This window comes from Pseudorca crassidens, chromosome 2, assembly GCF_039906515.1.
Source record: "Pseudorca crassidens isolate mPseCra1 chromosome 2, mPseCra1.hap1, whole genome shotgun sequence".
NCBI lineage: Eukaryota > Metazoa > Chordata > Mammalia > Artiodactyla > Delphinidae > Pseudorca > Pseudorca crassidens.
The window spans coordinates 20,374,281-20,398,152 of record NC_090297.1 but is presented as its reverse complement, the minus strand read 5'-3'; the positions used below and the strand labels follow the sequence as shown (position 1 = coordinate 20,398,152).

General features: G+C 43.6%; 1 protein-coding gene across 5 annotated transcripts in view; it reads right to left on the bottom strand.

Moving 5' to 3' along the window:
• Positions 1-17,975, bottom strand: part of CEP85 (centrosomal protein 85) — a 32,836-nt gene extending 14,861 nt beyond the window's left edge. For 2 of the 5 annotated variants that reach the window (XM_067724918.1, XM_067724920.1), the window contains exons 1-5: positions 17,829-17,975; positions 11,147-11,220; positions 7,392-7,544; positions 1,106-1,797; positions 150-283 (exon numbers count right to left, since the gene is read on the bottom strand). In XM_067724918.1, the coding sequence (XP_067581019.1) occupies positions 150-283; positions 1,106-1,797; positions 7,392-7,544; positions 11,147-11,201 (1,034 nt within the window). In that variant the 5' untranslated portion in view covers positions 11,202-11,220; positions 17,829-17,975. Of the gene's footprint in view, positions 1-149; positions 284-1,105; positions 1,798-2,110; positions 2,335-7,391; positions 7,545-11,146; positions 11,296-17,828 lie in introns of those variants that run through there. The other 3 variants (XM_067724919.1, XM_067724921.1, XM_067724922.1) reach the window with 3 other exon arrangements.
• Positions 17,976-23,872: the final 5,897 nt, after the last annotated feature.

Genomic DNA, 23,872 nt, shown 5'->3' with positions numbered 1-23,872 from the left:
CATACTGGACTAGGCTGCTTACTGACCTAGCTCTACCATGAGGCAAGGCAGGGTCCTAAACAGAGGAAGATGCACTGCCCTTGGGAAGACCTCCTTAGTGGGGGCTGGGACAGCAGAGGCTAGCCCTATGACACCCCTTGCCCCCTTACTTGTCAATAAGGAGCTCCTTTTCCTTCAGAAGGTTTTCATTACTGTTCAAGATGCTGATCCACTGTGCTGGGTCTAATGTGGGCAATGAAGGAGAAAAAGCAGCAGGATGGTGGCAGATGGCTCCATTCTGAAGCTGAAAGACAAGCAGGCCCAGAGCAGCTTAATCTTGACCTATAGGCACCTGAAAACACCTGAGCTACAGCTGGGTCTGCAGTCAAGGCTTACTTTGGCTCAGTCTGAGAAGGCCCACTGTTTATGAAATAATTTTAGCTCTGATGTATGACTGGAAAGAACCTGCTAGGGAGACTTCTGCCAGCTGGACACTCCCTGCTCAGAAAGGCTCCAGTTTCTAAGAAAAGGTCAGTTGTCTTTCATTATCTGGCAACAGAAGCTAAACAGGAGCTAAGATGTCCTCACCAACCAGGAAAGGAGAATGTGTCCTGCTTCCTTTCTTCCCATTCTTAAGCAGCACAAGGACTTTTTTTTTTTTAAACCCAGAAGTGTTATAGTGGAAAGAACCTGGGATTCAAAGATAGTTTTTGAACCCTAGAACTCTGCCACTCACCAGCTCTGTGACCCTGGACAGATTACTTATTCTAAGAAACTGGTAAATTTCTACATTTACCTCATCAGAGTGCTATAAGGATTAAATAAGATTCTGTATGTTAAAGTACCTAGCCTAGTGACTGGTACATAAATACATACACACACAGTCAGTGTTGGTGTCCTAACTCTGGGTTTCCCTTTATAACCCTCTGCTTTGGAGAAACTATCTGGTGTTTAATTAGACCACCAACAGATTTGATGACATTCACAAGACTTCATTTCCTATCTACAAACATCTTTCCTCCTTTCTACAAATGCTTTCTTTGGAGTCAAAACTTATAGGACAAAACCTATACAGTTCTATGATCAGCACAGAAACTGCAAAATCCAAGGGAAGAAGGGTCTCTACCTGCATTTGTTCCATCTGTAAACGGATCAAATCCAGCTGCTGCTGACAAGTGCTGAGCTCACAAGATCGCTCACGGGGATGCCAAGGGTCAGGATTCAGTTGCCACACCTGAGAAGGTAGAGGCTTGGAGAGCCCAGGAGCAGGCTGGAGTCCCAAAGGAAGAACCCCGCTGCCACTAGGGTGTGGTCCATTCCGCTCACATACCGCCCCACTGCCTGGTGCCTTCTTGGTCTCAGGCAACACTCTGTATAACTCCTTGTTTGTGTCGGTTCTTGGGTTGTGGAAGGAGGCTCGGTAGTGGGGATCTGAATAAAGCGTCTCCATCACTGCCGACTGATTGAGAGTAGACTCCATATTGGGAATATCAAACTTCCTTGCCTCTTCTTCTCTTTCATGGCCCACTGCTGGAAACCAGGACTGCTCAACTCCATTCTCTCCAGGAGCACCACAAAGATACATGAAATCTCTAGATAGGCCTGGAGAACGTTTCATTGCAACGAGGTCTCCATTTCTTGTCATCCCCACACTTTCAGTCAACCCTGACAAAGGAAGTTTGGAAGAAGAGGGTCCGGCAGGAGAATTTGGCTTGGCAGGAGAGGTCCCCAAAGTAGAAGGCATCACATGGGCTGTTGGAATGGTTACGTGGCTTTTGATGGGCTGGAAAGAAGGACTGCTACTCGAGCTGCAAAAATCTGCAGAGAGAACAGTCTTCCGTAAGTCAAAATAGAGGCAGCAAGCTTTCTTGACTTTGGCTGCTATGCCAGACATTCTCTGCTTGTCCTAAGACCACGCAGAAAGGGCACTGTCATCACAAGTATCAGGCAAAAAACACAGCAGCCTAAACAGGAGATGTGTGTTCTAGGACCTCAAATGCCATTCACAAGGCAAACCAACAAAAGGCAACACTGGCTTCACTTTTAACTTATACTCTGTCCTTTGTATTTGAATAAAAAATCCTGCCAGTCAACAAAGCTGAAAATGGAACTTAAAAAAAAAATCACTTACTTAAGGGAAATGGATTAGATCCTACTCTTCTAAGAGCTGGGTAACTCTAAGCTATAATCCAATCTAATAAAAATGTCTTTTCCAAGGGCTGCCAGAATCCTCTGTGATCTCCAAAAGCTCCCCTGTGAAGGTGAGCAATGAATCTAAACTATCCGAAAAATAAAGCGAACTGGATAGTGCTGCTTTGTATCTAGGGCAGGGAGCACAGCATCTGAATCAAGATTCTGTTCTCTCTCCCACACACCAGACCTGACTGCCGGGATATGTGAAGTTATTCTTAGTAACTCTCAGGTTTCATTCTAGCACAGTGAGCACTCTCAAGTGGTAAACAGTGAAATCCTCTTTTTTATATTTTGCCTTTTATTTACCCACTTGTTTGTATACAACTGTGATTTTTCACTTTCCTTCAGACTGGACTTATGTTTCCTTTAGCTCCTGCCTAGTCTTGGGAGACAACTCGCTGATTGGCCCTGCTGTAGAAGGTTCATATTTCTACATATTTCCAACTTTCAAGTGCTACTCTGAAGAGGACTACAAGGTCACAGAATTAACACAGGACAGTGGGCTGCAAGTGAAGAACAATACAGGAATATGAGGAAACACACACGTTACCTTCAGCAGGCAGAAAACTGAGTGAGGGGGACAAGGAATATAAACGTCTTCCTTTTTCAACTATGTCTAGTATTCTTTTCCAAACTAAGCATGTCTACCACGGAGAAGAGTAGACGTCCGATTTGTTTCTTTTCATTTTCCATCAACCAACACAGAACACACTCAGCTAATGAGGACAGACACTAACCTTTTCCAGAATTATATGAGTATAGATCAGCTATCATCTTCTCATATGGGTTTGTAAGCAGCTCTTTAAAAACACAGGCCAGAGCTTCCCTGGTGGCGCAGTGGCTGAGAATCCGCCTGCCGATGCAGGGGACACGGGTTTGTGCCCCGGTCCAGGAGGATCCCACATGCCGCGGAGCAGGTGGGCCCGTGAGCCATGGCCGCTGAGCCTGTGCTCCGCGACGGGAGAGGCCCGCATACCGCAAAAAAAAAAAAAAAAAAAAACACACAGGCAAGCCAAATTATCCCTTATAATATATGCATAGTCTCTAATTTCCTCTACTCAGATGATCGTGCGATATATAAAATGCCATACTAAGAACAAACAAGAAACAAAACCACCAGTAATTTTTGATGACATGCATCAGTTTCTCAGGACCAAGAAAGGACATTTCAGAGTCAAAGGACACAGTTTTTGATGTCCCAAAACTTAAATACAGAACTAGTCAACAGGGTTAAGGTAGACTGGTGGTGATGAAGACTTCTAAGACTAGTAAGGTCTCTATTTGAAATCTTCCATAATGGCACCATAATATCCACTCTCACCAAGTGTCTCCACTCCCAAAATATAATTATGGAACAGAGGACAGTAAGACTGTGGTTGTGAGGGCTGCTACTATGCTGAACTCAGCAACACCTCCTTCCATTCTCCATCCACAGCCCCACTCTCTCTAAAGACTCACCAAATTGTTTTGAGCCCATAATGCCTAGCAGTAATGGCAAAAACAAAGCCAAGAAGAAAGGTACCAGCTGCCCAAGAGAATACGGTTTTTCTAATTTTCTGGTGAGTGTGGTCCACCTACGGATGATGAAGTGAGGTCTTTGGCAGCATTTGTCACTTATCTACTGGGTTTATCTATTTATATTAAGGAAACTGTAATCCTCAGAAAGTGCTATAAAATGTCAAGTTACATCACACTTGCTAAGTCTGGTTTGTGTTTTAGAGCATTCTGAAACGAAATAGCAACACATTTTCAAAAGGGTCACTATCATCTACAATTTTCAAAGGCTTTCCAAATTTAGTGTATGGGATACGTGATTTTTATGAGAAGTTTACAATTCCCCAAATCACTGGGTTTTTGCCACTTCAAGGATATATTTCTAATTCTCTCCTTTCCTCAAACACACTCCCTGCCCCTCAACCCCCATCCCCGCCTAAAGCAATTTGTTCTTTCTAGCAACCTCCCTTTCTTGGTAAGGGTAGACTTAGCTATTGCTAAATTTTGATCACTTCTGCCTACATCACTTACTGGTTTATGAAGTATGGTAGTCTGAATTAAGCCAGTGATAATTTCAGTCTTTATCAAAAAACTGAAAGCCTTCTGAGCTCTCCAGTACCCACCTCTATCCTGTCCCTTGAGAATCTTCAAGGTAAAACACCTTAGAGAAGGGTAGAATCAAAAGCCTAAATGGGTAATTCCCTGGTGGTCCAGTGGCTAGGACTTTGCACTTTCACTACCATGGACTGGGTTCAATTCCTGGTCAGGGAACTAAGATCCCACAAGCTGCACAGTGAAGCCAGAAAAAAAAAAACCCTAAATGTCCATTGACAAATGAATGGATAAAGAAGATGTGGTACATATACACAATGGATTATTACTCACCCATAAAAAGAATGCAATAATGCCATTTGCAGCAACATGGATGGACCTAGAGATTATAGTACTAAGCGAAGTAAGTCAGACAGAGAAAGACAAATATCATGTGATATCACTTATATGTGGAATCTAAAAAAATGTTACAAGTGAACTTATTTACGAAACAGAAAACAGACTCACAGACTTAGAAAACAAACTTATGGTTACCAAAAGGGAAAGGTGTGATGGGGAAGGGATAAATTAGGAGTTTGGCATTAACATATACACACTACTATAGATAATTAATGGGCTTCCCTGGTGGTGCAGTGGTTGAGAGTCCGCCTGCCGATGCAGGGGACACGGGTTCGTGTCCCGGTCCGGGAGGATCCCACATGCCGCGGAGCAGCTGGGCCCGTGAGCCATGGCCGCTGAACCTGTGCGTCCAGAGCCTGTGCTCCGCAGCGCGAGAGGCCACAGCAGTGAGAGGCCCGCGTACCGTAAAAAAAAAAAAAAAGAATGTACTATGCAATTAATATATATATTTCCCCAAAGGAATAAAAAGCACACATCGAGTCACACACAATCTGTGTAACAATTTGACTGAATGAGATATAGCCAGTCAATTCAATGGGGGGGAAAAAATCTAGACCATTGTTTGATGTTTGTAAGTCCTATTATTTAGTCAGAATGAAAAAGGTCCCATGACTGCACATGTAGACAAAACCTTAACAAGTCACAACTACCTTGACAGTTCACACTTTTGATTACACAAGTGATGGAAAGAACAATACAGGTGGGAGATCTGAATCTGATAACTAGCTGTGTGACATCAGGCAAGTTACTTAACCCCTCAGGGAATTTTTGCTACTCACCTGCAAAAAACTGGATTAAGTCATTTTAAAGTTCTGTCTACCTTAAAGTCTATGATTCCATTAACTCAATATTTATTGACACTGGGCCCATATACACACAGCTGTCAAACTATTAAAATTAAATCCCAGGGACTTCCCTGGTAGTCCAGTGGTTAAGACTCCCCACTTCCACGGCAGGGGGCGTGGGTTCCATCCCTGGTCGGGGAACCCCGCATGCCACGTGGTGTGGCAAAAAAAAAAAAAAAAAAAAATTAAATGCCAGGTGTCCAGGAGTCAGTACTAGTAGTAGATGTAGTTGATGTGTTTGTTTTTCTCCTTTTCATTCTTCTTTTATTTTTTCCAAACATTTCTTTTTTTTTTAAATGCTTTACTGAGATACAGTTCACATACTGTACAACTTTCACCCACTTGAAACATACAATTCAATGGTTTTTAGTACATTCACAGAATTATGTACCCATCACTATAATCAATTTTAGAACATTTTCATCACCCCCCAAAGAAATGTTTTTACCCTTTAGCAGTCATGCTGCATTTACTCTAACTTCCCTAGCCTTAGGCAACCACTAAATCTATTTTCTACCTCCCTACAGATTGGCCTATTATGGATATTTCACACAATATGTGGTCTTTCGCGCCTGGCTTTTTTACTTAGCATAGATGTTTTTAAAGTTAATCCAGTTTGTGGGGGGTATTGGTACTTCATTTCTTTTTACGGCTGAATAATATTCTATCATATGGATATACCACATTTTACTCATCTGTTTGTCAACTGATAGACATGGGGTTGTTTCCAATTTTTGGCTATGAAGAATAACACTGCTACGAACATTTGTGTACAAGTTTTTGTGTGGATGTATGCTTTCATCAATTCTCTTGCGTATATATACCTAGATTTGCTGAGTCATAAGGCAACTCCATGTTTAACCTTTTAAGGAACTGCCAAACTGCTTTCCAAAGCAGCTACAACATTTTACATTCTCACCAGCAATGTACAAAGGTTCCAGTTTCTCTACATTCTCACCAACGATTGTTATTATCTTTTTGATTATAGCCATCCTAGTGGGTGTGACATCTTATCAGATGCACCAAGTACCAAGGTAACTAGTTTTGTGACTTTAATCAGCTCATTTAATCATTTTGAAATTCAGCTCTCTCATTTGTAGATTGGAAATAAAATATTTCATAGAGTTCTTAAAGGTATTAATGAAAAAATGTAGAAAAAAATTTAGCACAGTATGCATCATAAAGTATTTGATAAACAGTAATTAATTATTATCATTAGGTTTTCTGCCCTCCTAGGAACCCACCATCTAAATGAAGAAACAAAATACTCTTGTAAAGTACAGTCTGACAGTTAATACTTAAGTGCAAAAACAAGTGACAGAAAAAAATAAAGATATAAAATTGCAAAAAGGAAGATCAGTAATGGGAGGAAGAAATTGGAAAAGCTTTTTCATACGTGTCATTAAATCATAAGATAAGATAAGCATAGCTGGGAGGGGCAAGAGGAGATGAGAACAGCATAAAGGGGCCCAGATTAAAGAAGGAAAGAGCTCAAGTAACAACAACAAAAAAAGGTTCTGCACGTAGCATAGTTAAGACAACATACCTGGTGACAGTAAGAAATATGTTTGAATGGGATAGGGCCATATCACAGAATTGGGGACTCTGACCTTTATCCTCCAAGTAAAAGAAACAACTAAGGATTTGCAGGAAAGGGAAACTATGAAATCAGGCTTTTAGAAAGATTAATCTGGTAGGAGAGGGAAAGACCTGATGCCAAGAAACCTATTAGAAAGTTGTTTCAGACAGGACAAACAGTAGAAGTTGAGAGGAAGGGACCGGTTGTGAGGAGCATAGGATAAGAAGAATCAAGAAGACTCCTTGACTGAATGGATTGGCTTATGAATACTCTGGAAATGACAATGTACGTGGAATACAATTTGAAATTGACAACACATTTTGGTAATCAAATCATTAATCCAAACTTACCCTCCGCAATGTCTGAGCATGATGTGCCAATGGCTGTGTCCCCACTGTCAGCTATACTTGAACAGCGGCTGAAGCGGCTTCGAAAGGCCTCCGAGATAACTGGGGTCTGCCATTCAGTCCCCAGGGAACCACCCCTCTGAATCACATTGGAACCTGAAACAAGTGGCATTTCCCACCTTTAGTGTGAACCTGCTCAGGTAACCCCACAAGACTTTTTAAAAAATCGCTTAAACCTATTAGAGAATAGTGGCACCCCACACCTTTCTTTCTCCTGTGCCTATTTCAGCTACTCTGAATTAGTTAATTTTAGGGAGTTTTTTTTTTTTTTTAATAAATTTATTTATTTATTTATTTATGGCTGCATTGAGTCTTCGTTGCTGCGCACAGGCTTTTCTCTAGTTGCGGCGAGCAGGGACTACTCTTCACTGCAGTGCATGGGCTTCTCATTGCAGTGGCTTCTCTTGTTGCAGAGCACAGGCTCTAGGTGCACGGGCTTCCGTAGTTGTGGCAGGCAGGCTCAGTGGTTGTGGCTTGCGGCCTCTAGAGCGCAGGCTCAGTAGTTGTGGCGCACAGCCTTAATTGCTCTGCGGCATGTGAGATCTTCCTGGACCAAGGCTCGAACCTGTGTCCCCTGCATTGGCAGGCAGATTCTTAACTACTGTGCCACCAGGGAAGCCCAGTTAATTTTAAATGGAAATAGCATAAGAGGTAAGAATGTTCAAAGACAGAAATAAAAACTACCAAGAATCCAGGGGTACTGGGACAGTAATAGTTAATAGCAGCTCCATTCTTTGCAATCTAGAAGCCACAGCACTTTACAAACATGATCTCATCTACCTACTCACTGAAAAGTATTATAACCCCTGTTTTGCAGAGGACAGAGCTGAGATTTGAACCCAGGCTGTTCTGATTCCAATAACCACATTCTTTCCTACAGTATTTCCTACAGGTGCTTTTGGCATTCTGGGCCTGACAATTCTTCAATGTATAGTCTACATATTACAGGATGGTTAAGCATTCCTAGTCCCTCCCCGTCAACTAAATGCCAGCAGCAGCCCTCACTCCATCCCACCATCACTATAAAACCTGAAAACATCCCATATGTTCCCAAATGCTCTGCAAGGTAACAGGCAATCCAGTCCCCTGCTGAAAACCACTGCTTTGACTGCATCAGGGTACCCTTGTGGTTAAGGTAAATCCAGATCAAGATGAGTCTTATAAGTTAATCTGAAGAGTTTGTGGGGCAGGGGCAATGCAAAGAAACTACTAAAGTTTCTGAGCAGGTAAGATGAAACAAGACTGATGAGATTTATTTGACTTTATCAGCTTGCTGTTTGAGGGCTGGTAGATACGAAGTGTTCAATAAATACTTGATTTACTAATATACTAGCAAAGAATTAAATTCAAATTATTTTTTAAAAACCACTGTAATTTTTCTAAACTTTATCTGATGATCCATGTAAACAAACAGGTAATGGTAGCTACTTATCCATTTAAAGCATCAGAGTTTGAGCTGAAATCAGAAAATGTGGTTCTACAGACTCTATGATTTAGCGGGAAGCAAATGATATTTGAATTTAGTGCTTCTCTCGTCTTTTTTTTTTTTTTTTTGTGGTACGCGAGCCTCTCACTGTTGTGGCCTCTCCCATTGCGGAGCACAGGCTCCGGACGCGCAGGCTCAGCGGCCACGGCTCACGGGCCCAGCCACTCCGCGGCATGTGGGATCTTCCCAGACCGAGGCAAGAACCCGCGTCCCCTGTATCGGCAGGCGGACTCTCAACCACTGCACCACCAGGGAAGCCCTTCTCCCATCTTTTGAACCTACTTTCTTCTACAGTTGCTCCTTTTTTTTGCTACCCTTACTTCTGCTTTCTACTGAAGACAACCTCACTTTCCCCAAGAACTCCTTTTATTCTTTGGGTCTCAGTGGACTGCCTGATTTGAAAGAATCTATATACACACAGTAATTGGTAACAATTTCTTTTTTTTATTAAATTTTTTGGCTGTGCCGCGTGACATGTGGGATCACAGTTTCCCCACCAGGGATCGAACCCGCATCCCCAGCAATGGAAACCCGGAGTCTTAACAGGTGGACTGCCACGGAAGTCCCTGTAACAATCTTTAATAGAAAACACAGCCAAAAATCAGAGCATCTGATCAGCGTAAGATTAGCCAGTGTTACTATACTAAATTAACATAATTCTAGCGAGAAGCAAAGAAATTTGACCTCCTGGTGAGTCTATATGGCATTATCTCTCCAGTCAGTGTACAATTTGTCAGGTCTTTTGAAATAGTGAAAATCAATGGAGGGTCTCGACTACCATGTTCCTGGCCTCCTACTGGAAATCACTCCCTGTTACTACTACTAATCTTCACCACTACCACTTCTCTGTTCACCCACTCCATACATCAATTCTAAAAGTGATATTTGCTAAAATAAAAATATGTTTTGGTGTAGTTATAGAGACTATGATTATTTCAAAATTCAAGTCTGAAAGCTGGTATCACGTCCTATCAGCAGCATCCTTATCAAATATTAAGACCATTATCAATCAAATGAGAGACTACTGGGCTTCCCTGGTGGTGCAGTGGTTGAGAGTCCGCCTGCCGATGCAGAGGACACGGGTTCGTGCCTGGTCCGGGAAGATCCCACATGCCGTGGAGCGGCTCGGCCCCTGAGCCATGGCCGCTGAGCCTGCGCGTCCGGAGCCTGTGCTCCGCAATGGGAGAGTCCACAACAGTCAGAGGCCCGCGTACCGCAAAAAAGAAAAAAAAAAAAAAAAGTAGGAAATGAGAGACTACTGAAAACAAAGCCATCAGAAAAGCAGTAAGCTTTGTTAGGAATTTCTACATTCCAAGAAGGTGCACTATACACATAAGTGTCATAAGAAATTGCATAATTCAATCCTAAGACAGTGCGTGGCACATAGCAATGTTCAATAAATATTTGCTGAATGAACCTTGAATTGATTCAACAAATGCTTTTACAAGTGCTTATTATATGCAAGGCAGTATGCCTAGGAGAACATATCTACCAAATGTCTGCTATAAGGCACTGTGGGATTTTTCAAGTTAAAGAAAACATACCATTAGTTCCATCAAATGTACTCTTTCTTCATAAATCCCCCCAAATTCAAAAGTTATTTTTCTAAAATGCTACTTCCTATTTGAATATACCATATCTACTTAATATTGTCTATTGAGTATATGTATATATTTACATGTTTTAATATATATATTAAATACATACACAAACTTTTAACATATCAACTTAGGATATCTACTGAGCTTTCAAAACCCTGTAAATCCATTCTAGAGATAAATTCCTGAGTCTCTAGTGACAACACAAGTGAGACTGTTGGCATCCAAGAAGAATTCCAATCTTTGTGGGCTAACAGATGACTGACCCACCCACAGGACTACAAAGACAACATAGAACACAGTAATTTATGCTGTGTTTTTCTGATTTCAAATGGAACTATCTTCCAAAGTCACTTTGTTCCAATCCTTTATGTGTCCTCCTCTCCCAGTCAATCACGTGGTCTTGTTGGAAGCTACACAGGACCAGAGATAAATAGTTGTTCTCTCAGAGAGACCTATTTTTCTATTCAATGTAGCCCCATGTCATTTTTGTTCTTTAAGCGCCAGCCTTTCAGTGAATGCTTGTTTGTTCAGTATTTCCTTTTAAGGAAATTTCTGTTATAAAATAATAGAGCAAAGGTCATAATTTAACCCAGAAAACTCTGACTACTCACCTGGTGATGTGGCATGAGAGAACCGCTCACTTGGGTATTTCTCCTGCATGGCCATCAACAGTTATTTGAGCCAGCTGTAGAATGAAGGAACCAGTCAGATCTCGCCACTACCTTTTAATTCCCTGTAACTTGTTCTCATTCAGCTGAAACTGTCAAAAACACACAGAATATTCTAGTATTCTTCCACATGTTTTACTCCTGAGGATGTTTTTTTAAGGCAAAGCAACTCCCAATATTCCACTCTACTTCTCCTGAAGCAAGAAGAAAAAACCTAGAACCAAATAGAGATTCCCAATACTGATCCTATTAGGTCTAGAGCCCATCCAATCGTTGCAAAAATTTAAAATAATGTTACTTTTAATTAACAAACATTGCCATGGATCTACTTACCCATGGGAACAGGATGGAAGAGTGAGGTGGGAAAAAAACTAAATAACCAAACCAACAGTGAAGTATTATAACTTCAATTATGATTAACGTAAAATGAATTCCCCGATTCCTTCCAGTATTGAAAGTTAGTCATATGATGTACAAAGATAGATTTTTTGGTCATAAGCAGAACCTCAATACTCAGCTGGGAACATGAGGTTTTCTTCCCATTACCTCATTCCTTAAAACATTTATATTTATTCTAATGGTAGGTTCTGAGAATTCAGCATAAGTCTGATTACTATCTATGTAAACAAAAGCTTTAATTAACTGTAACTAATAATAGCAAATAATAATATCTTGTAAATGCACAGTAACTGAGAGGCAGTACAGAGTAAGAGAAGTGGTTCAGAGTATTGACTTTTTTTTTATTATAAATTTATTTATTTATTTATTGGCTGCTTTGGGTCTTCATTGCCGTGCGCGGGCTTTCTCTAGTTGTGGCGAGCAGGGGCTACTCTTTGTTGCAGTGTGTAGTCTTCTCATTGTGGTGGCTTCTCTTTGTTGTGGAGCACAGGCTGTAGGCATGCAGGCTGCAGTAGCTGTGGCATGCGGTCTCAGAAGTTGTGGCTCGCGGGCTGTAGAGCACAGGCTCAGTAGTTGTGGCACAAGGGCTTAGTTCCTCCGCAGCATGTGGGATCTTCCCGGACCAGGGCTTGAGCCCGTGTCCCCTGCGTTGGCAGGAGGATTCTTAACCACTGTGCCACCAGGGAAGTCCCCAGAGTATCGATTCTTGATCAGACAGTTCAGGTTTGAAGCCCGACACGAGCAACGTATTAGCTGTGTAACCTTGGGCAAATTTCTTAATATCTTTGTGCCTCAGTTCCTTCATATAAAAATGAGGATAGGGGCTTCCCTGGTGGCGCACTGGTTGAGAATCTGCCTGCCAATGCAGGGGACACAGGTTTGAGCCCTGGTCTGGGAAGATCCCACATGCTGCGGAGCAACTGGGCCCGTGAGCCACAACTACTGAGCCTGCGCGTCTGGAGCCTGTGCTCTGCAACAAGAGAGGCCGCAGCAAGTGAGAGGCCCACGCACCGCGATGAAGAGTGGCCCCTGCTCGCCGCAACTAGAGAAAGCCCTTGCACAGAAACGAAGACCCAACACAGTCAAATAAATAAATTAAATTTAAAAAAAAAAAAAAAATGAGGATAAAGCCAGGACCTAATTCATTCTAATTCATTTATAATTAACTTACAATGGTGCCTGACACATATTAAGTGCTTAATTAATGTTTTTGTTATACTTGGCATATTAACAGTTTATGTTAATAAAAAGTGACACAGTACAGTCCTCAGAAGATAAAGTACGAATTTAGAAACTCTGAATTTATAAGAGCCCCAGAAGAGTTTGGGATAAACCCTGTCAACAGAACACAATTCTGAGAGGTGAAATTTAACTTTGGAGAGGTGGGGGGGGGGGGCGGAAAAAAAAAGCTATATGGTACTATTTCTCTGATGTGCTTTACTGACCTCTATAGTCTCCTCTTAGTAACAACAACACAAACCCTCACTAATTCACTGTATCTACAACAGAAATTGTACCATCCCCTGAAATCCCAGGTCTCTACATACTGGGTAAGAGAAACTTTGTTCAGTTAAAAAAAGATTCCAGGGGCTTCCCTGGTGGCACAGTGGTTGAGAATCCGCCTGCCGATGCAGGGGACACGGGTTCGTGCCCCAGTCCGGAAAGATCCCACATGCCGCGGAGGGGCTAGGCCCGTGAGCTATGGCCGCTGAGCCTGCGCATCCGGAGCCTGTGCTCCGCAACAGGAGAGGCCACAACGGTGAGAGGCCCACGTACTGCAAAAAAAAAAAAAAAAAAAAAAGATTCCATTTATGGCTAGTATTATTCAGTGTTTTATTCGTGACACAGAAGGATGCCCTACCTGCTAGTCATACCGAATCATCAATATCAAAATGCTTTTTTTAATCCCTTTGTTTTTTCTAAAGGGTTTTTTCCTCCAGATGTGATTAAATTAAGGATCTTTTATTTTATTTTGGTCTGGCTGCACCGTGCAGCATGTGGGATCTTAGTTCCCCCACCAGGGATCGAACCCATGCCCCCTGCATTGGGAGCGCAGAGTCTTAACCACTGGACTACCAGGGAAGTCCCCCTTTCTTTAAAATATAACAAAATGGTAGGCGCATTGGATTCTGAGACCTTTCCAAGTTCAGAGGGGTTGAAAATGGGATGACAAAAGAACTCTCAGTTAAAGATGGAGTTGTCCTATGACTCTAGTTCCACTCCTGGGTATATATTCAAGAGAAATAAAAACATATGTCAACACAAAATCTTGTACATGAATCTTCATAGTAGCATTATTTATAATAGCCAAAAAATAGAAAGAACTCAAATGTCCATTAGCTGATAGATAAATAAAATGTGGTACATCCACACCATGGAATATTATTAGGCAACAAAAAGGAACGAAGTACCTAGGCAACAAAAAGGAATGAAGCACTGATACCTGCTACTGAAAACATTATAGTAAGTGAAGGAGGACAAATACCAAAGGCTACATGTTGTATAATTCCATTTATATGAAATGTCCAGAATTGGCATATTCATAGTGACAGCAGATTAGTGGTTCTCAGGGACTAAGAGGAGGGCAGGGAGAGGGGGAAATGGGGAGCAATTGCTAATGGTATGGGGTTTCTTACTAGGGTGATCAAAATGTTCTGAGATTAGATAGTGATGATGGCTTGTGAATATACTAAAACCTCTGAATTGGGCATATATAAAATTGAATTTTATGGTATGTGAATTATACCTTAATTTAAAAAAAAAGAACTCCAAGGAGTAAAACAGTACAGAATAAATAATTTTAAACTTCTTCCTCCTTAAGTTCAGAAGTAGATGGCCTACTGGTGGAAATTTTTAGGACCATTTGAAGGAGACAGACTTCTGGAGATAAAAGTGAGAGAAATGAATGTGTAAGAAGTAACACAGGGACTTCTCTGGAGGTCCAGTGGTTAACAATCCGCCTTCCAATGCAGGGGATGCAGGTTTGATCCCTGGGTGGGGGAACTAAGATTCCACATGCCGCGGGGCAACTAAGGCCACGTGCCACAACTAGAGAGCCCAAGTCACAACAAAATACCCCACAGGCCACAACGAAGATCCTGCATGCCCCAACTAATATCCGATGCAGCCACATAAATAAATTAATTTAAAATAAATAAATAAATAGCAGTAACACAAATAACCAATTATACAGCCAAGAAAGGTAAGAATAATGGAGGCAGACAGAAGAAAAGCACCCAACATTTGATAGTTTCCATTTTCAAAGCTGTTTAAACTACAGAACTATGCATTCAACGAATTTAACATGTATTAAGTCCAAGCATACATCTTTTTATTGAACTTCACTTTACTGAGCTTCACAGATTGCATTTTTTACAAACTGAAGATGTGCAGCAACCCTGTGTTAAGCAAGTCTATGGGTGCCATTTTTTCCTACAGCATTTGGTCGCTTCGTCTCTGTGTCACGTTTTGGTAATTCTCGCAGTATTCCAAGCTTTTTCAACATTATTACATCTGTCATGGTGATCTGTGCTCTTTGATGTTACTACTGTAACTGCAGATGTGGTGGAAATAGCAAGAGGACTAAAATTAGAAGTGGAGCCTGAAGATGTGACTGAATGCTGCAATCTCATGATACAACTTTTAACAGTTGCTTCTTATGGATGAGCAAGGGAAGTGGTTTCTTGAGATGGAACTACTTCCAGTGAAGATGCTGTCAAGACTGTCAAAATGACAACAGAGGATTTAGAATATTAAGTAACTCTGTTGATAAAGCAGCAGCAGGGTTTGAGACGACTGACTCCAATTTTGAAAGAAGTTCCACTGTGGGGAAAATAGTATCAAACAGCATTGCATGTTATAGAAAAATCGTCTGTGAAAAGAAAAGTCAATCAGGGCTTCCCTGGTGGCGCAGTGGTTGGCAGTCCGCCTGCCGATGCAGGGGACATGGGTTCATGCCCTGGTCCGGGAGGATCCCACATGCCGCGGAGCGGCTGGGCCCGTGGGCCATGGCCGCTGGGCCTGCGCGTCCAGAGCCTGTGCTCCGCAACGGGGGAGGCCCCGGCGGTGAGAGGCCCGCGTGCCGCAAAAAAAAAAAAAAAAAAGAAAAGTCAATCAATGCAGCACACTTCACTGCTGTCTTGTTTGAAGACATTGCCACAGCCACCCCAGCCTTCAGAGGCCACCACCCCGTTCAGTCAGCAGCCGTCAGCATCGAGGCAGAATCCTCCACTAGCAAACTAGCAAAAAGATTACGAATCACTGAAGGCTCAGATGATGGTTAGCAATTTTTAGCAATGAAGTATTTTTTTAATAAAGTATTTTTTAATTAAGGTACGTAGATTTTTAAAAGACATAATGCTATTGTATACTTAACAAACTACAATATAGTGTAAACATAACTTACATATGCACTGGGAAACCAAAAAAATGTGTGTCTCACTTTATTACAGTGGTCTGGAATCCTATCCACAATATCTCTGAGGTATGCCTGTCCTTACTACCCATCAAGCATTGTGCTAAAGGCTCTCAAGTATCATGTGTTATGCTGAATGCTCATATCAAACCTATGAGGTAGTTACTACTATTACCTCATTTTATGGATGAGAAAATAAAGAATTAGAAAGGTGAAGACTGTACAGTTAGGAAGAGGTTTCAAAGCCAGGACTGTGCTCTAATGCTACAGAAGTCTAGTCAGCATTCTGGCTGTGACAAAAAGAAATAAAGGAAGTTACCAAGGCACCACAAGTTGGAGTTTCTATGCCTCAGACATAGCCAGAGCTGCAAGCCCTAAAGCAGTTAGGAGCAGGGGCAGCTCATGTAATTTCTTCACTCTGCCCCTGGTCACCACCCAGGCTCTATTTCCCAAGCTGCTACCCGAGAATTAGATTTTGGCTGTTATTAGTTCTCCCCTTGAAGAATTATAATCTTAATGGTGTGGAACACACTTGGCAGCTGTTGACAGAACCACATCAGGACAGGAGAGGATTTGAAGGGAAACACAGACAGCTGACACAGACACACTAAGAACCTCACACCATCACACTATTTTCATCACCTCGATCATTCATTAAACCAAACCTAAAGAAAGAGAAGCCAAATCCTTGCCAAGATGCTGCCTTTACAAAGAACAGGTCCTGAACACCACCACATAATAAAACAGACAAGGCCTAAGGGCAAGTAATGAAACATGGTTCTCTTAATCGTCCTTGTATCACTACTCCTCCCTTCCTAGCACACAGTACTCAATTCATCAACCAAAATTTACTGAGTGCCTGTTTGCCTGGCTCTGTGCCATATCGTGGAGGTAGACCGGTGTAAAAGACAAACAGGGCTCCGATCCTCCCGGTTTAATGTGATGAAGTAAGTTCTGAACAGCTTCTATTGCATACATAAGCTCTAACACACTTTCTGTTCATCCAGAGAACCAGCTCCTCCCTGTCTATAGCAGGGTGCCTCATGCTCGGTACTAACGACATTGGAAGTCGGGTAAGTCTTTGATGTGCGGTTGTCCTGTACACTGCAGGCTGTATAGCAGCACCCCTGACTTCCACCCAACAGATCCCAGGAGTAATCCCCGAGTTGTGAGAACCGAAAATGTCTCCAGACACTGTCAAATATCCCGTGGGGGGCAAAATCGCGCCGGCTGAGAAACTCCAGCCTAGCGCCTTCACACGGGCTCTCTGTCCCCCGACCTTCCTCCTCTATCTTTCTCCAAATCTCGGCTCAAACTTCACTTCCTCGGGGAGGGCTCCCCGCCCCCTCAGACTCCGTCGGCGCGTTGGGTTCCGCGTTCCCATACTTCTCCACCCTGCACTACTGAGTGCTGGCCGAGCAACCATCCGCGGGATGTCTACTCCTCTCCCGGGGCTGCGAGCTCCTGAAGGGCAAGAACTTCCCTCCCGCCGTGCCCTGGCGACCAGCACTGGGCCCGTCCATCGCAAAGGTCCCGCAACTGCTGCGGAGTGAGTGACGGGGAGAGAGCGAGGCGATGAGGACGGGAGGCCGCTGAGACCGAAGGAGGCGAGCGGGGGGCATTATTTCAGAAAGCCGGGGCGTCAGAGACGCAAGGCGAACGGCTCAGTCGCTCTGCGCATGCTCTTCGCTCTCCCGCGGCCCTCCCCACCACGGCGGACGGTCGAGAGTGTCTGAGGCTCCGCCAAGGCTCTCTAGGCAGGGGACAGGGTCTGTCAGTCCGACGGGGGCCCCCGAAGGGAGGAGGACTTACGTGAGCTTGAAAGCGGGCAGCGAAATCCCTCACTCAGGGACACCAACCACTGCGACCACGTCGGCTGCGGACGGCGGTTCAGCGCCTCAGCTCGCCTAACGGCCGTTACACACCCGCCAGGCCGCGCGCCTCAGAGCGCGCACCGCCCTGGTCCCGCCCCTTTCTTCCCTCCTACGACCAATCAGAAGTCGGGCCGCGCGGGTGTCCCGCCCCTGCACGCCGCCCTCGGCGCAGAGAACCGACGGATCTCTCTGCGCATGAGCCCGCCGCCGCTCTCTGCCGTTGCCTCTACCCCTTGGCGGGTCTCGCCTCTGGGCGGAGCCCTGTTCACCCCGGCCTGAAGTGGCCTGCTTGGCCTGTGCAGATCGAGAAGCTGGCAGCCAGCGCAACTCATTCCGGGATCCCTCCTAACCTGCCCACCCTCCTCCCATTCCTCACCATCTATAGTACTCCCACTTGAAGCAGGGGGTGACGTTGTGACCAGGAGTTAGGGTGTGGCCAGAGTCACTGTCTTATCAGGGTCAGGGCTTGGTCTGGATTAGAGTCAGTGGTCAATCTGTGATCAGGACACAGGTTGAAGGGTAAGGGATCAATCTTGCCTCCCTGCTCAAACTCGCTCCCTAGGAAAAGGAACTAAGTTTATTTGCATTAATACATACTTGAAAAATCAGACTGAAATTGTTTAAAAGGAGGAACAAAGCCATCAGCCAAAGTACAGTAAAATTCCAGGTATCTGGAAACTCGACTTGGGAGGGAGAGAGGCATTAAAAAGTTGTGTGATACAACATGATAAATATAATTAACGGTGCTGTATTTTATATATGAAAGAGTAAATTCTGAGTTATCACAAGGAAAATATATTCTTTTTTATTTCTTTACTTTTGCATCTGTATGAGATGATGGATGTTCACTAAACTTAATGTGATAATCATTTCATGATGTATAAGTCGTCATTATGCTGTACACTTTAAGATTATACAGTGCTGTATGCCAATTATAACTCAACAAAAGAAAAATAAAAGTTGTGTGATTTCTTAACTTTGAAGAACCAGACATAAAGAGTTAATTACCGGACCAAATTCACTCTAAAGGAAGGGCTCTGGGGTTCTATTACTTGCCCTCTCTTATAGTGTTTTAAGGTAAGAATATAGATGGCAGAAAATAAGATTTAATTGATAATGAATCTGGGTATGATATGATAGATGAACTTAGGGAGTATTCTCTGAAATTAAGACCAGAAGTCTTTTATTAAAATATAAATGGTAAGGATAGGTGTGTAAATTTGTGGGCTGGTGGGTGGTGGGAACACCCACTTGATGGCTTCTATTTCTTTGGTGAAAAGCAACTGTAAGGAGGGAGGGAACAGAGGCATGTAGAGGGCTGAGAAGAATGGGGAAGATTTGAAAAGCTGATGTGGAGAATGGAAGAAAAACCAGACTGGAAACAGTGGAACTGCTGAGATTTAAATTTACAATTGGCAAACAGTACATTTGTACAGTTTTCTCCAATGGGTATCTATATTTTAAAAGTAACTCCAGGGCTTCCCTGGTGGCGCAGTGGTGGAGAGTCTGCCTGCCGATACAGGGGACACAGGATCGTGCCCCGGTCCGGGAAGATCCCACATGCCGCGGAGCGGCTAGGCCCGTGAGCCATGGCCGCTGAGCCTGTGCGTCCGGAGCCTGTGCTCCCCAACGGGAGACCGCAACGGTGAGAGGCCCACGTACCACAAAAAAAAAAAAAAAAAAGTAACTCCATTATTATAATACCAATTTTCAAATGTGAATGACTCCTCATTTATATTTTAACGAAAAATTTTGGCACTAATTTCAGAGAACATTCACAATTTTTAGTTATGACATAGTAAATCTTCAGTTACTTTATTATTTTAAAACACTTGCTGCACACTATTTACAGTAGCCAGGTCATGAAAGCAACCTAAATGCCCATCGACAGACGAATGGATAAAGAAGATGTGGTACATATATACAATGGAATATTAGCCATAAAAAGGAACGAAATTGGGTCATTTGTAGAGACATGCATGGATCTAGAGACTGTCATACAGAGTGAAGTAAGTCAGAAAGAGAAAAACAAATATCGTGTATTAACACATATATGTGGAACCTAGAAAAATGGTACAGATGAACCAGTTTGCAGGGCAGAAATAGAGACACAGATGTAGAGAACAAACATATGGACACCAAGGGGGGAAAGTGGCAGCGGGGGGTGGGGGGTGATGAATTGGGAGATTGGGATTGACAAAGACACACTAATATGTATAAAATGGATAACTAATAAGAACATGCTGTATAAAAAATAAATAAAATAAAATTCGAAAAAGAAAAAACACTTGCATATTTCAGTAAGATATATGAATGGAACTGAAAAAAGACTAGAGTTGGCCAGTTATGTCCCACCCTAATTTAACCAAGAAAAGTGAGAAAATTAACTGCATCTTCGTAATCATGTAATTAGAGCTACTTTCACATGCATTAAGTGTTGTCTGGTGGATTATTTTATAAGCATCTATTGTTACACAGCACAGAGGCTTCTTTAACATGATCAACTAAATATAATTTAAGTTCAATAGCTTCCTTGTTAACTTCATTTTGTTTCATTCTATTTTCTTTTTGAGATATTTAAGCATAATATAGTAAATGATATTTTTCCCTTATCCTTTAGGATCTATTTTAAATACAGGCAAGGGTTAATGCCTTTGTCAAGAGGGATATTTAAACAGTTTCTACTCCAGACTTATAAAGTGAATATGAATTCCCAATGAAATGTAATTAATTGTACTGATTTAATAAGTGTGTGATTTTTATGTACATGAAAAAATAATATGGATTAATCATTTGACTTAATTTTTTCTGGAGCTATTAAACCATTAAATGACAAGAAAAGATTTTGTAAATTAAATGTTGAGACTGTTGAATTTAATATTTATTTTGTTGCTTGGAACAACATATTTTCCCAAGAAATTAATTTCTAAATGATCATAGATATCAATAAAAGTAGTATTTCAAAAATGAAACAACAAAAAGAGGCACAGGGCCTTCTTGTGATTTTGTGAAAGTGCCACCTCTGTCAACTTCTAAAGCCTGTCCTGCTTCCCAATCCACACCACCTGCTTCCTGAACTCAACTGTCCTCTCTGTAAGGTCCAAGCCTGTGTCTTGTGTAATATTGAATCTCCAGGGCCTAACATAGTAGATTCCAACCTGTTTCTGAATGAATAAATGATAGCATACTGTTGCCTGTATCCACCCTTTATTAGGAAACAGGAGTTAATGAAGTTGGAAATAATTAATGGTCAGAACAATATTATATGGACACATTTAATCCTAATTCTGAAATTAAATAGCTCTTGCCCATTCTGCAGAAGAAAGGAGATTTGGAACCAGTTGGCCAAGGCCCAACAACTTACCCTAAAATGAGAGTCATGGAGTCCCCATGTTGAAGCAGAGATCATCTGGTCAAATTCTTTCGTTTTACAAATGGGGGAACTGAGACCCATAGAGAACAAAGCAACTTCTCACATGCACACATGCACACACACACACACATACACACACACACACACACACACACACACCGTTTCTCATAAAGCCTTGAAGCTTTGTGGTCTGATAACACAGAAAAGGAGTCAAAGTAGGAAAGTTCCCTGCTGTTTATTGGCCATACCCTCTGCCCTGCCCCTTATCATATTGAGCTGCCCAGTCCCACCATTGGAAGAGTTCCAGAGATGGGAAGGGAAGGTGGGATGAGGAAGCACTGCCCAAGGCTCAGTGGTCCCACTCCTAACCAGACAGTAGTTGGGTCACACATGGATTCCATCTTCACCCTCAACCTCTCTGGTCCCTAACAAGAGGACAGACTACTTGTCTCTCCCTAAATCTTCCTCCACCCTACCTTTGCCTCAGGCAACTAAACTAAAGGCTAAGGACTAGAGTTGGGGCAGGTATCTGGGCAGGATTTTATCCTAGCATCCAGCCTATTGCCATCAGAAGAAAGATGGGCATCCAGGATCCTGCAGGAAAGAAAGAAATGATTATAAAGCAGAATTAGGTGGCTTTGAGAGCCTGGGAAACTTTTTAGGCTTAGATACTCCACTTTGGGGATTGTTTTGTAAGTCATTCATGCATTTTTTCAACAAAGCCTTCCTGGGACTCACCATGTGCCAGTTCCTCTGTTAGACTGGGGGGGGAGGTGGTTGGAGACACAGAGATGAACTCTCTATCTCGGTGTGGACCCCACTCAACCCCTCTCACTTGTTGTTATCTTCATGGCCCTCTATCTTGAAATCTCAACCCCTACCCTAAATCATTTCTGGAAAGCCTCAGGTTCTGATGAGGGATAAAAGTCTAACTATGACTACCAACAACCTCACAAATGACAACTCTACCATGTACAGCTGAGGAAGCTGAGACTTAGGGTAACTGACCTCTCCCAAGTCACATACTGTTAAGCAGGGACGAGATCCAAGACCAGCACCCTCCAGAAGCCAGTGTGCACCCCCAGACCCTGGCGCAGTCATCAGAACTTTATCACAGCAATCGCTGTGTACCAACCTGCCAAACTCCTGCTACTGGAGGCACTGGGCTGTGAAACCACAAAGGAAGAAAGATTAAGCTTAAGGAGGCATCCTGATAGTACCAGGTCAGCACACTCCCATCATTGAAAGATTGGGCAAAAAGAACCCTTTGTTGAAGCAGGGACTCAGAAAGGTGTGATGATGAACCTTCTGCCTCTAAAGAATGGAATTACTAAGAAGATAGGCTTTCCCGCAAGGGTCAGAGCTTTGGAAGGTTGTCAGGGAATAGAGAGAAAGGAGAGATGGTTTCAGACCAGCAAGGAGGATTTACAAAGAGCATACTGGCACAAGGGACAAACAGACTGGTAGAAGATTGGTCTGGTGTGGCAGGAAAGATGAGAATGGGAGGAGAGAAGCTTAATGAGTGAGACTGGAACCGGGACCGGGTGAGGGGAGGAGACCTCTCCAGAGCAAAGGAGGAGCCAAGGAGGATATGGGCTTGGGGAGGACATGGACTAGAATTGAGGGAGGAGTCTGAGGACACACAGGTAGAAGGAGGCTCAGTGAAGGGTCGGGGTCTCAGAGCAGGTCAGTGGGAAAAACTGGAAGAGGAGTCAAGGAGGCCCCCCATATGATCCAGTTACCACTTGATCTAATGGGCCCGAACACCATCCAGCCAGCGCCGCTCTCCAGACCCTCCCGAGCTGAGATCTCCCAGGCTCGATTCCTCCCAGGCGGACTCTTCTGACTACAGGTCTGCAGGGACACAACAGAAGGGTAGCGAGGTCTCTTCCCGCCCCAGCCTGGGCGGGCCTTTGTCCGAGACCCCCAGGTAGCCCCAGTGAGGTCTCCAAAATCTTGCCCTTAATGTCAATCCACAGGCCCCTCGCCCTCGGCCCCGCCTTCAGCCCCGCCTCCGGAGGGATAGGCCAATCCCCAGCACCGCCGCCCTCCAGGCCCCTCCTTAGTCAGGCCCTTATTGGTCCCCCTCTCCTTAGTCCCTGCAGGCCCCTCCTTAGTCCCTACCCGACTGCATTGCTTGGAGTCCGGCTCCTCAGCTAGCCACCCGGAGCTGCGGCCGGCGGAGGCTGCAGCGACTGCCCGGAGCCTCTAGGGCTGCCTGTCTGCTCACCGGCGGACACGGGCGTCCCGCCCGCTTGTCACACAGGGTCACTTGGCTCTGCAGGTAGAGCGTATCGCTAGTCGAGAAGCGGAACAGGTTGAAGGCCAGCGTCAGCTCCAGGGAGGCCCCGTTGGCCCGCAGGCCCCACGAGCAGCCTGTTGCTGACTGGGCAGCTGTGGGGAGAGGCAGCGTCACCCACTGCTAGGAGCCCCGGCAAACACTGATTTCCCATTTTTTGCTTGTCCTGTGGGTGTAGATGCTGGGTCTCATAATGAAAATTTGCATGCATTATTTCATTTCATCCTCACATCAGTGCTAGCAGGAAGACAGTTTTGCCCCCGTCCTCTTTCTTCCTTTCTTCCTCCCTCCCTCCCTCTCTCTCCCTTCC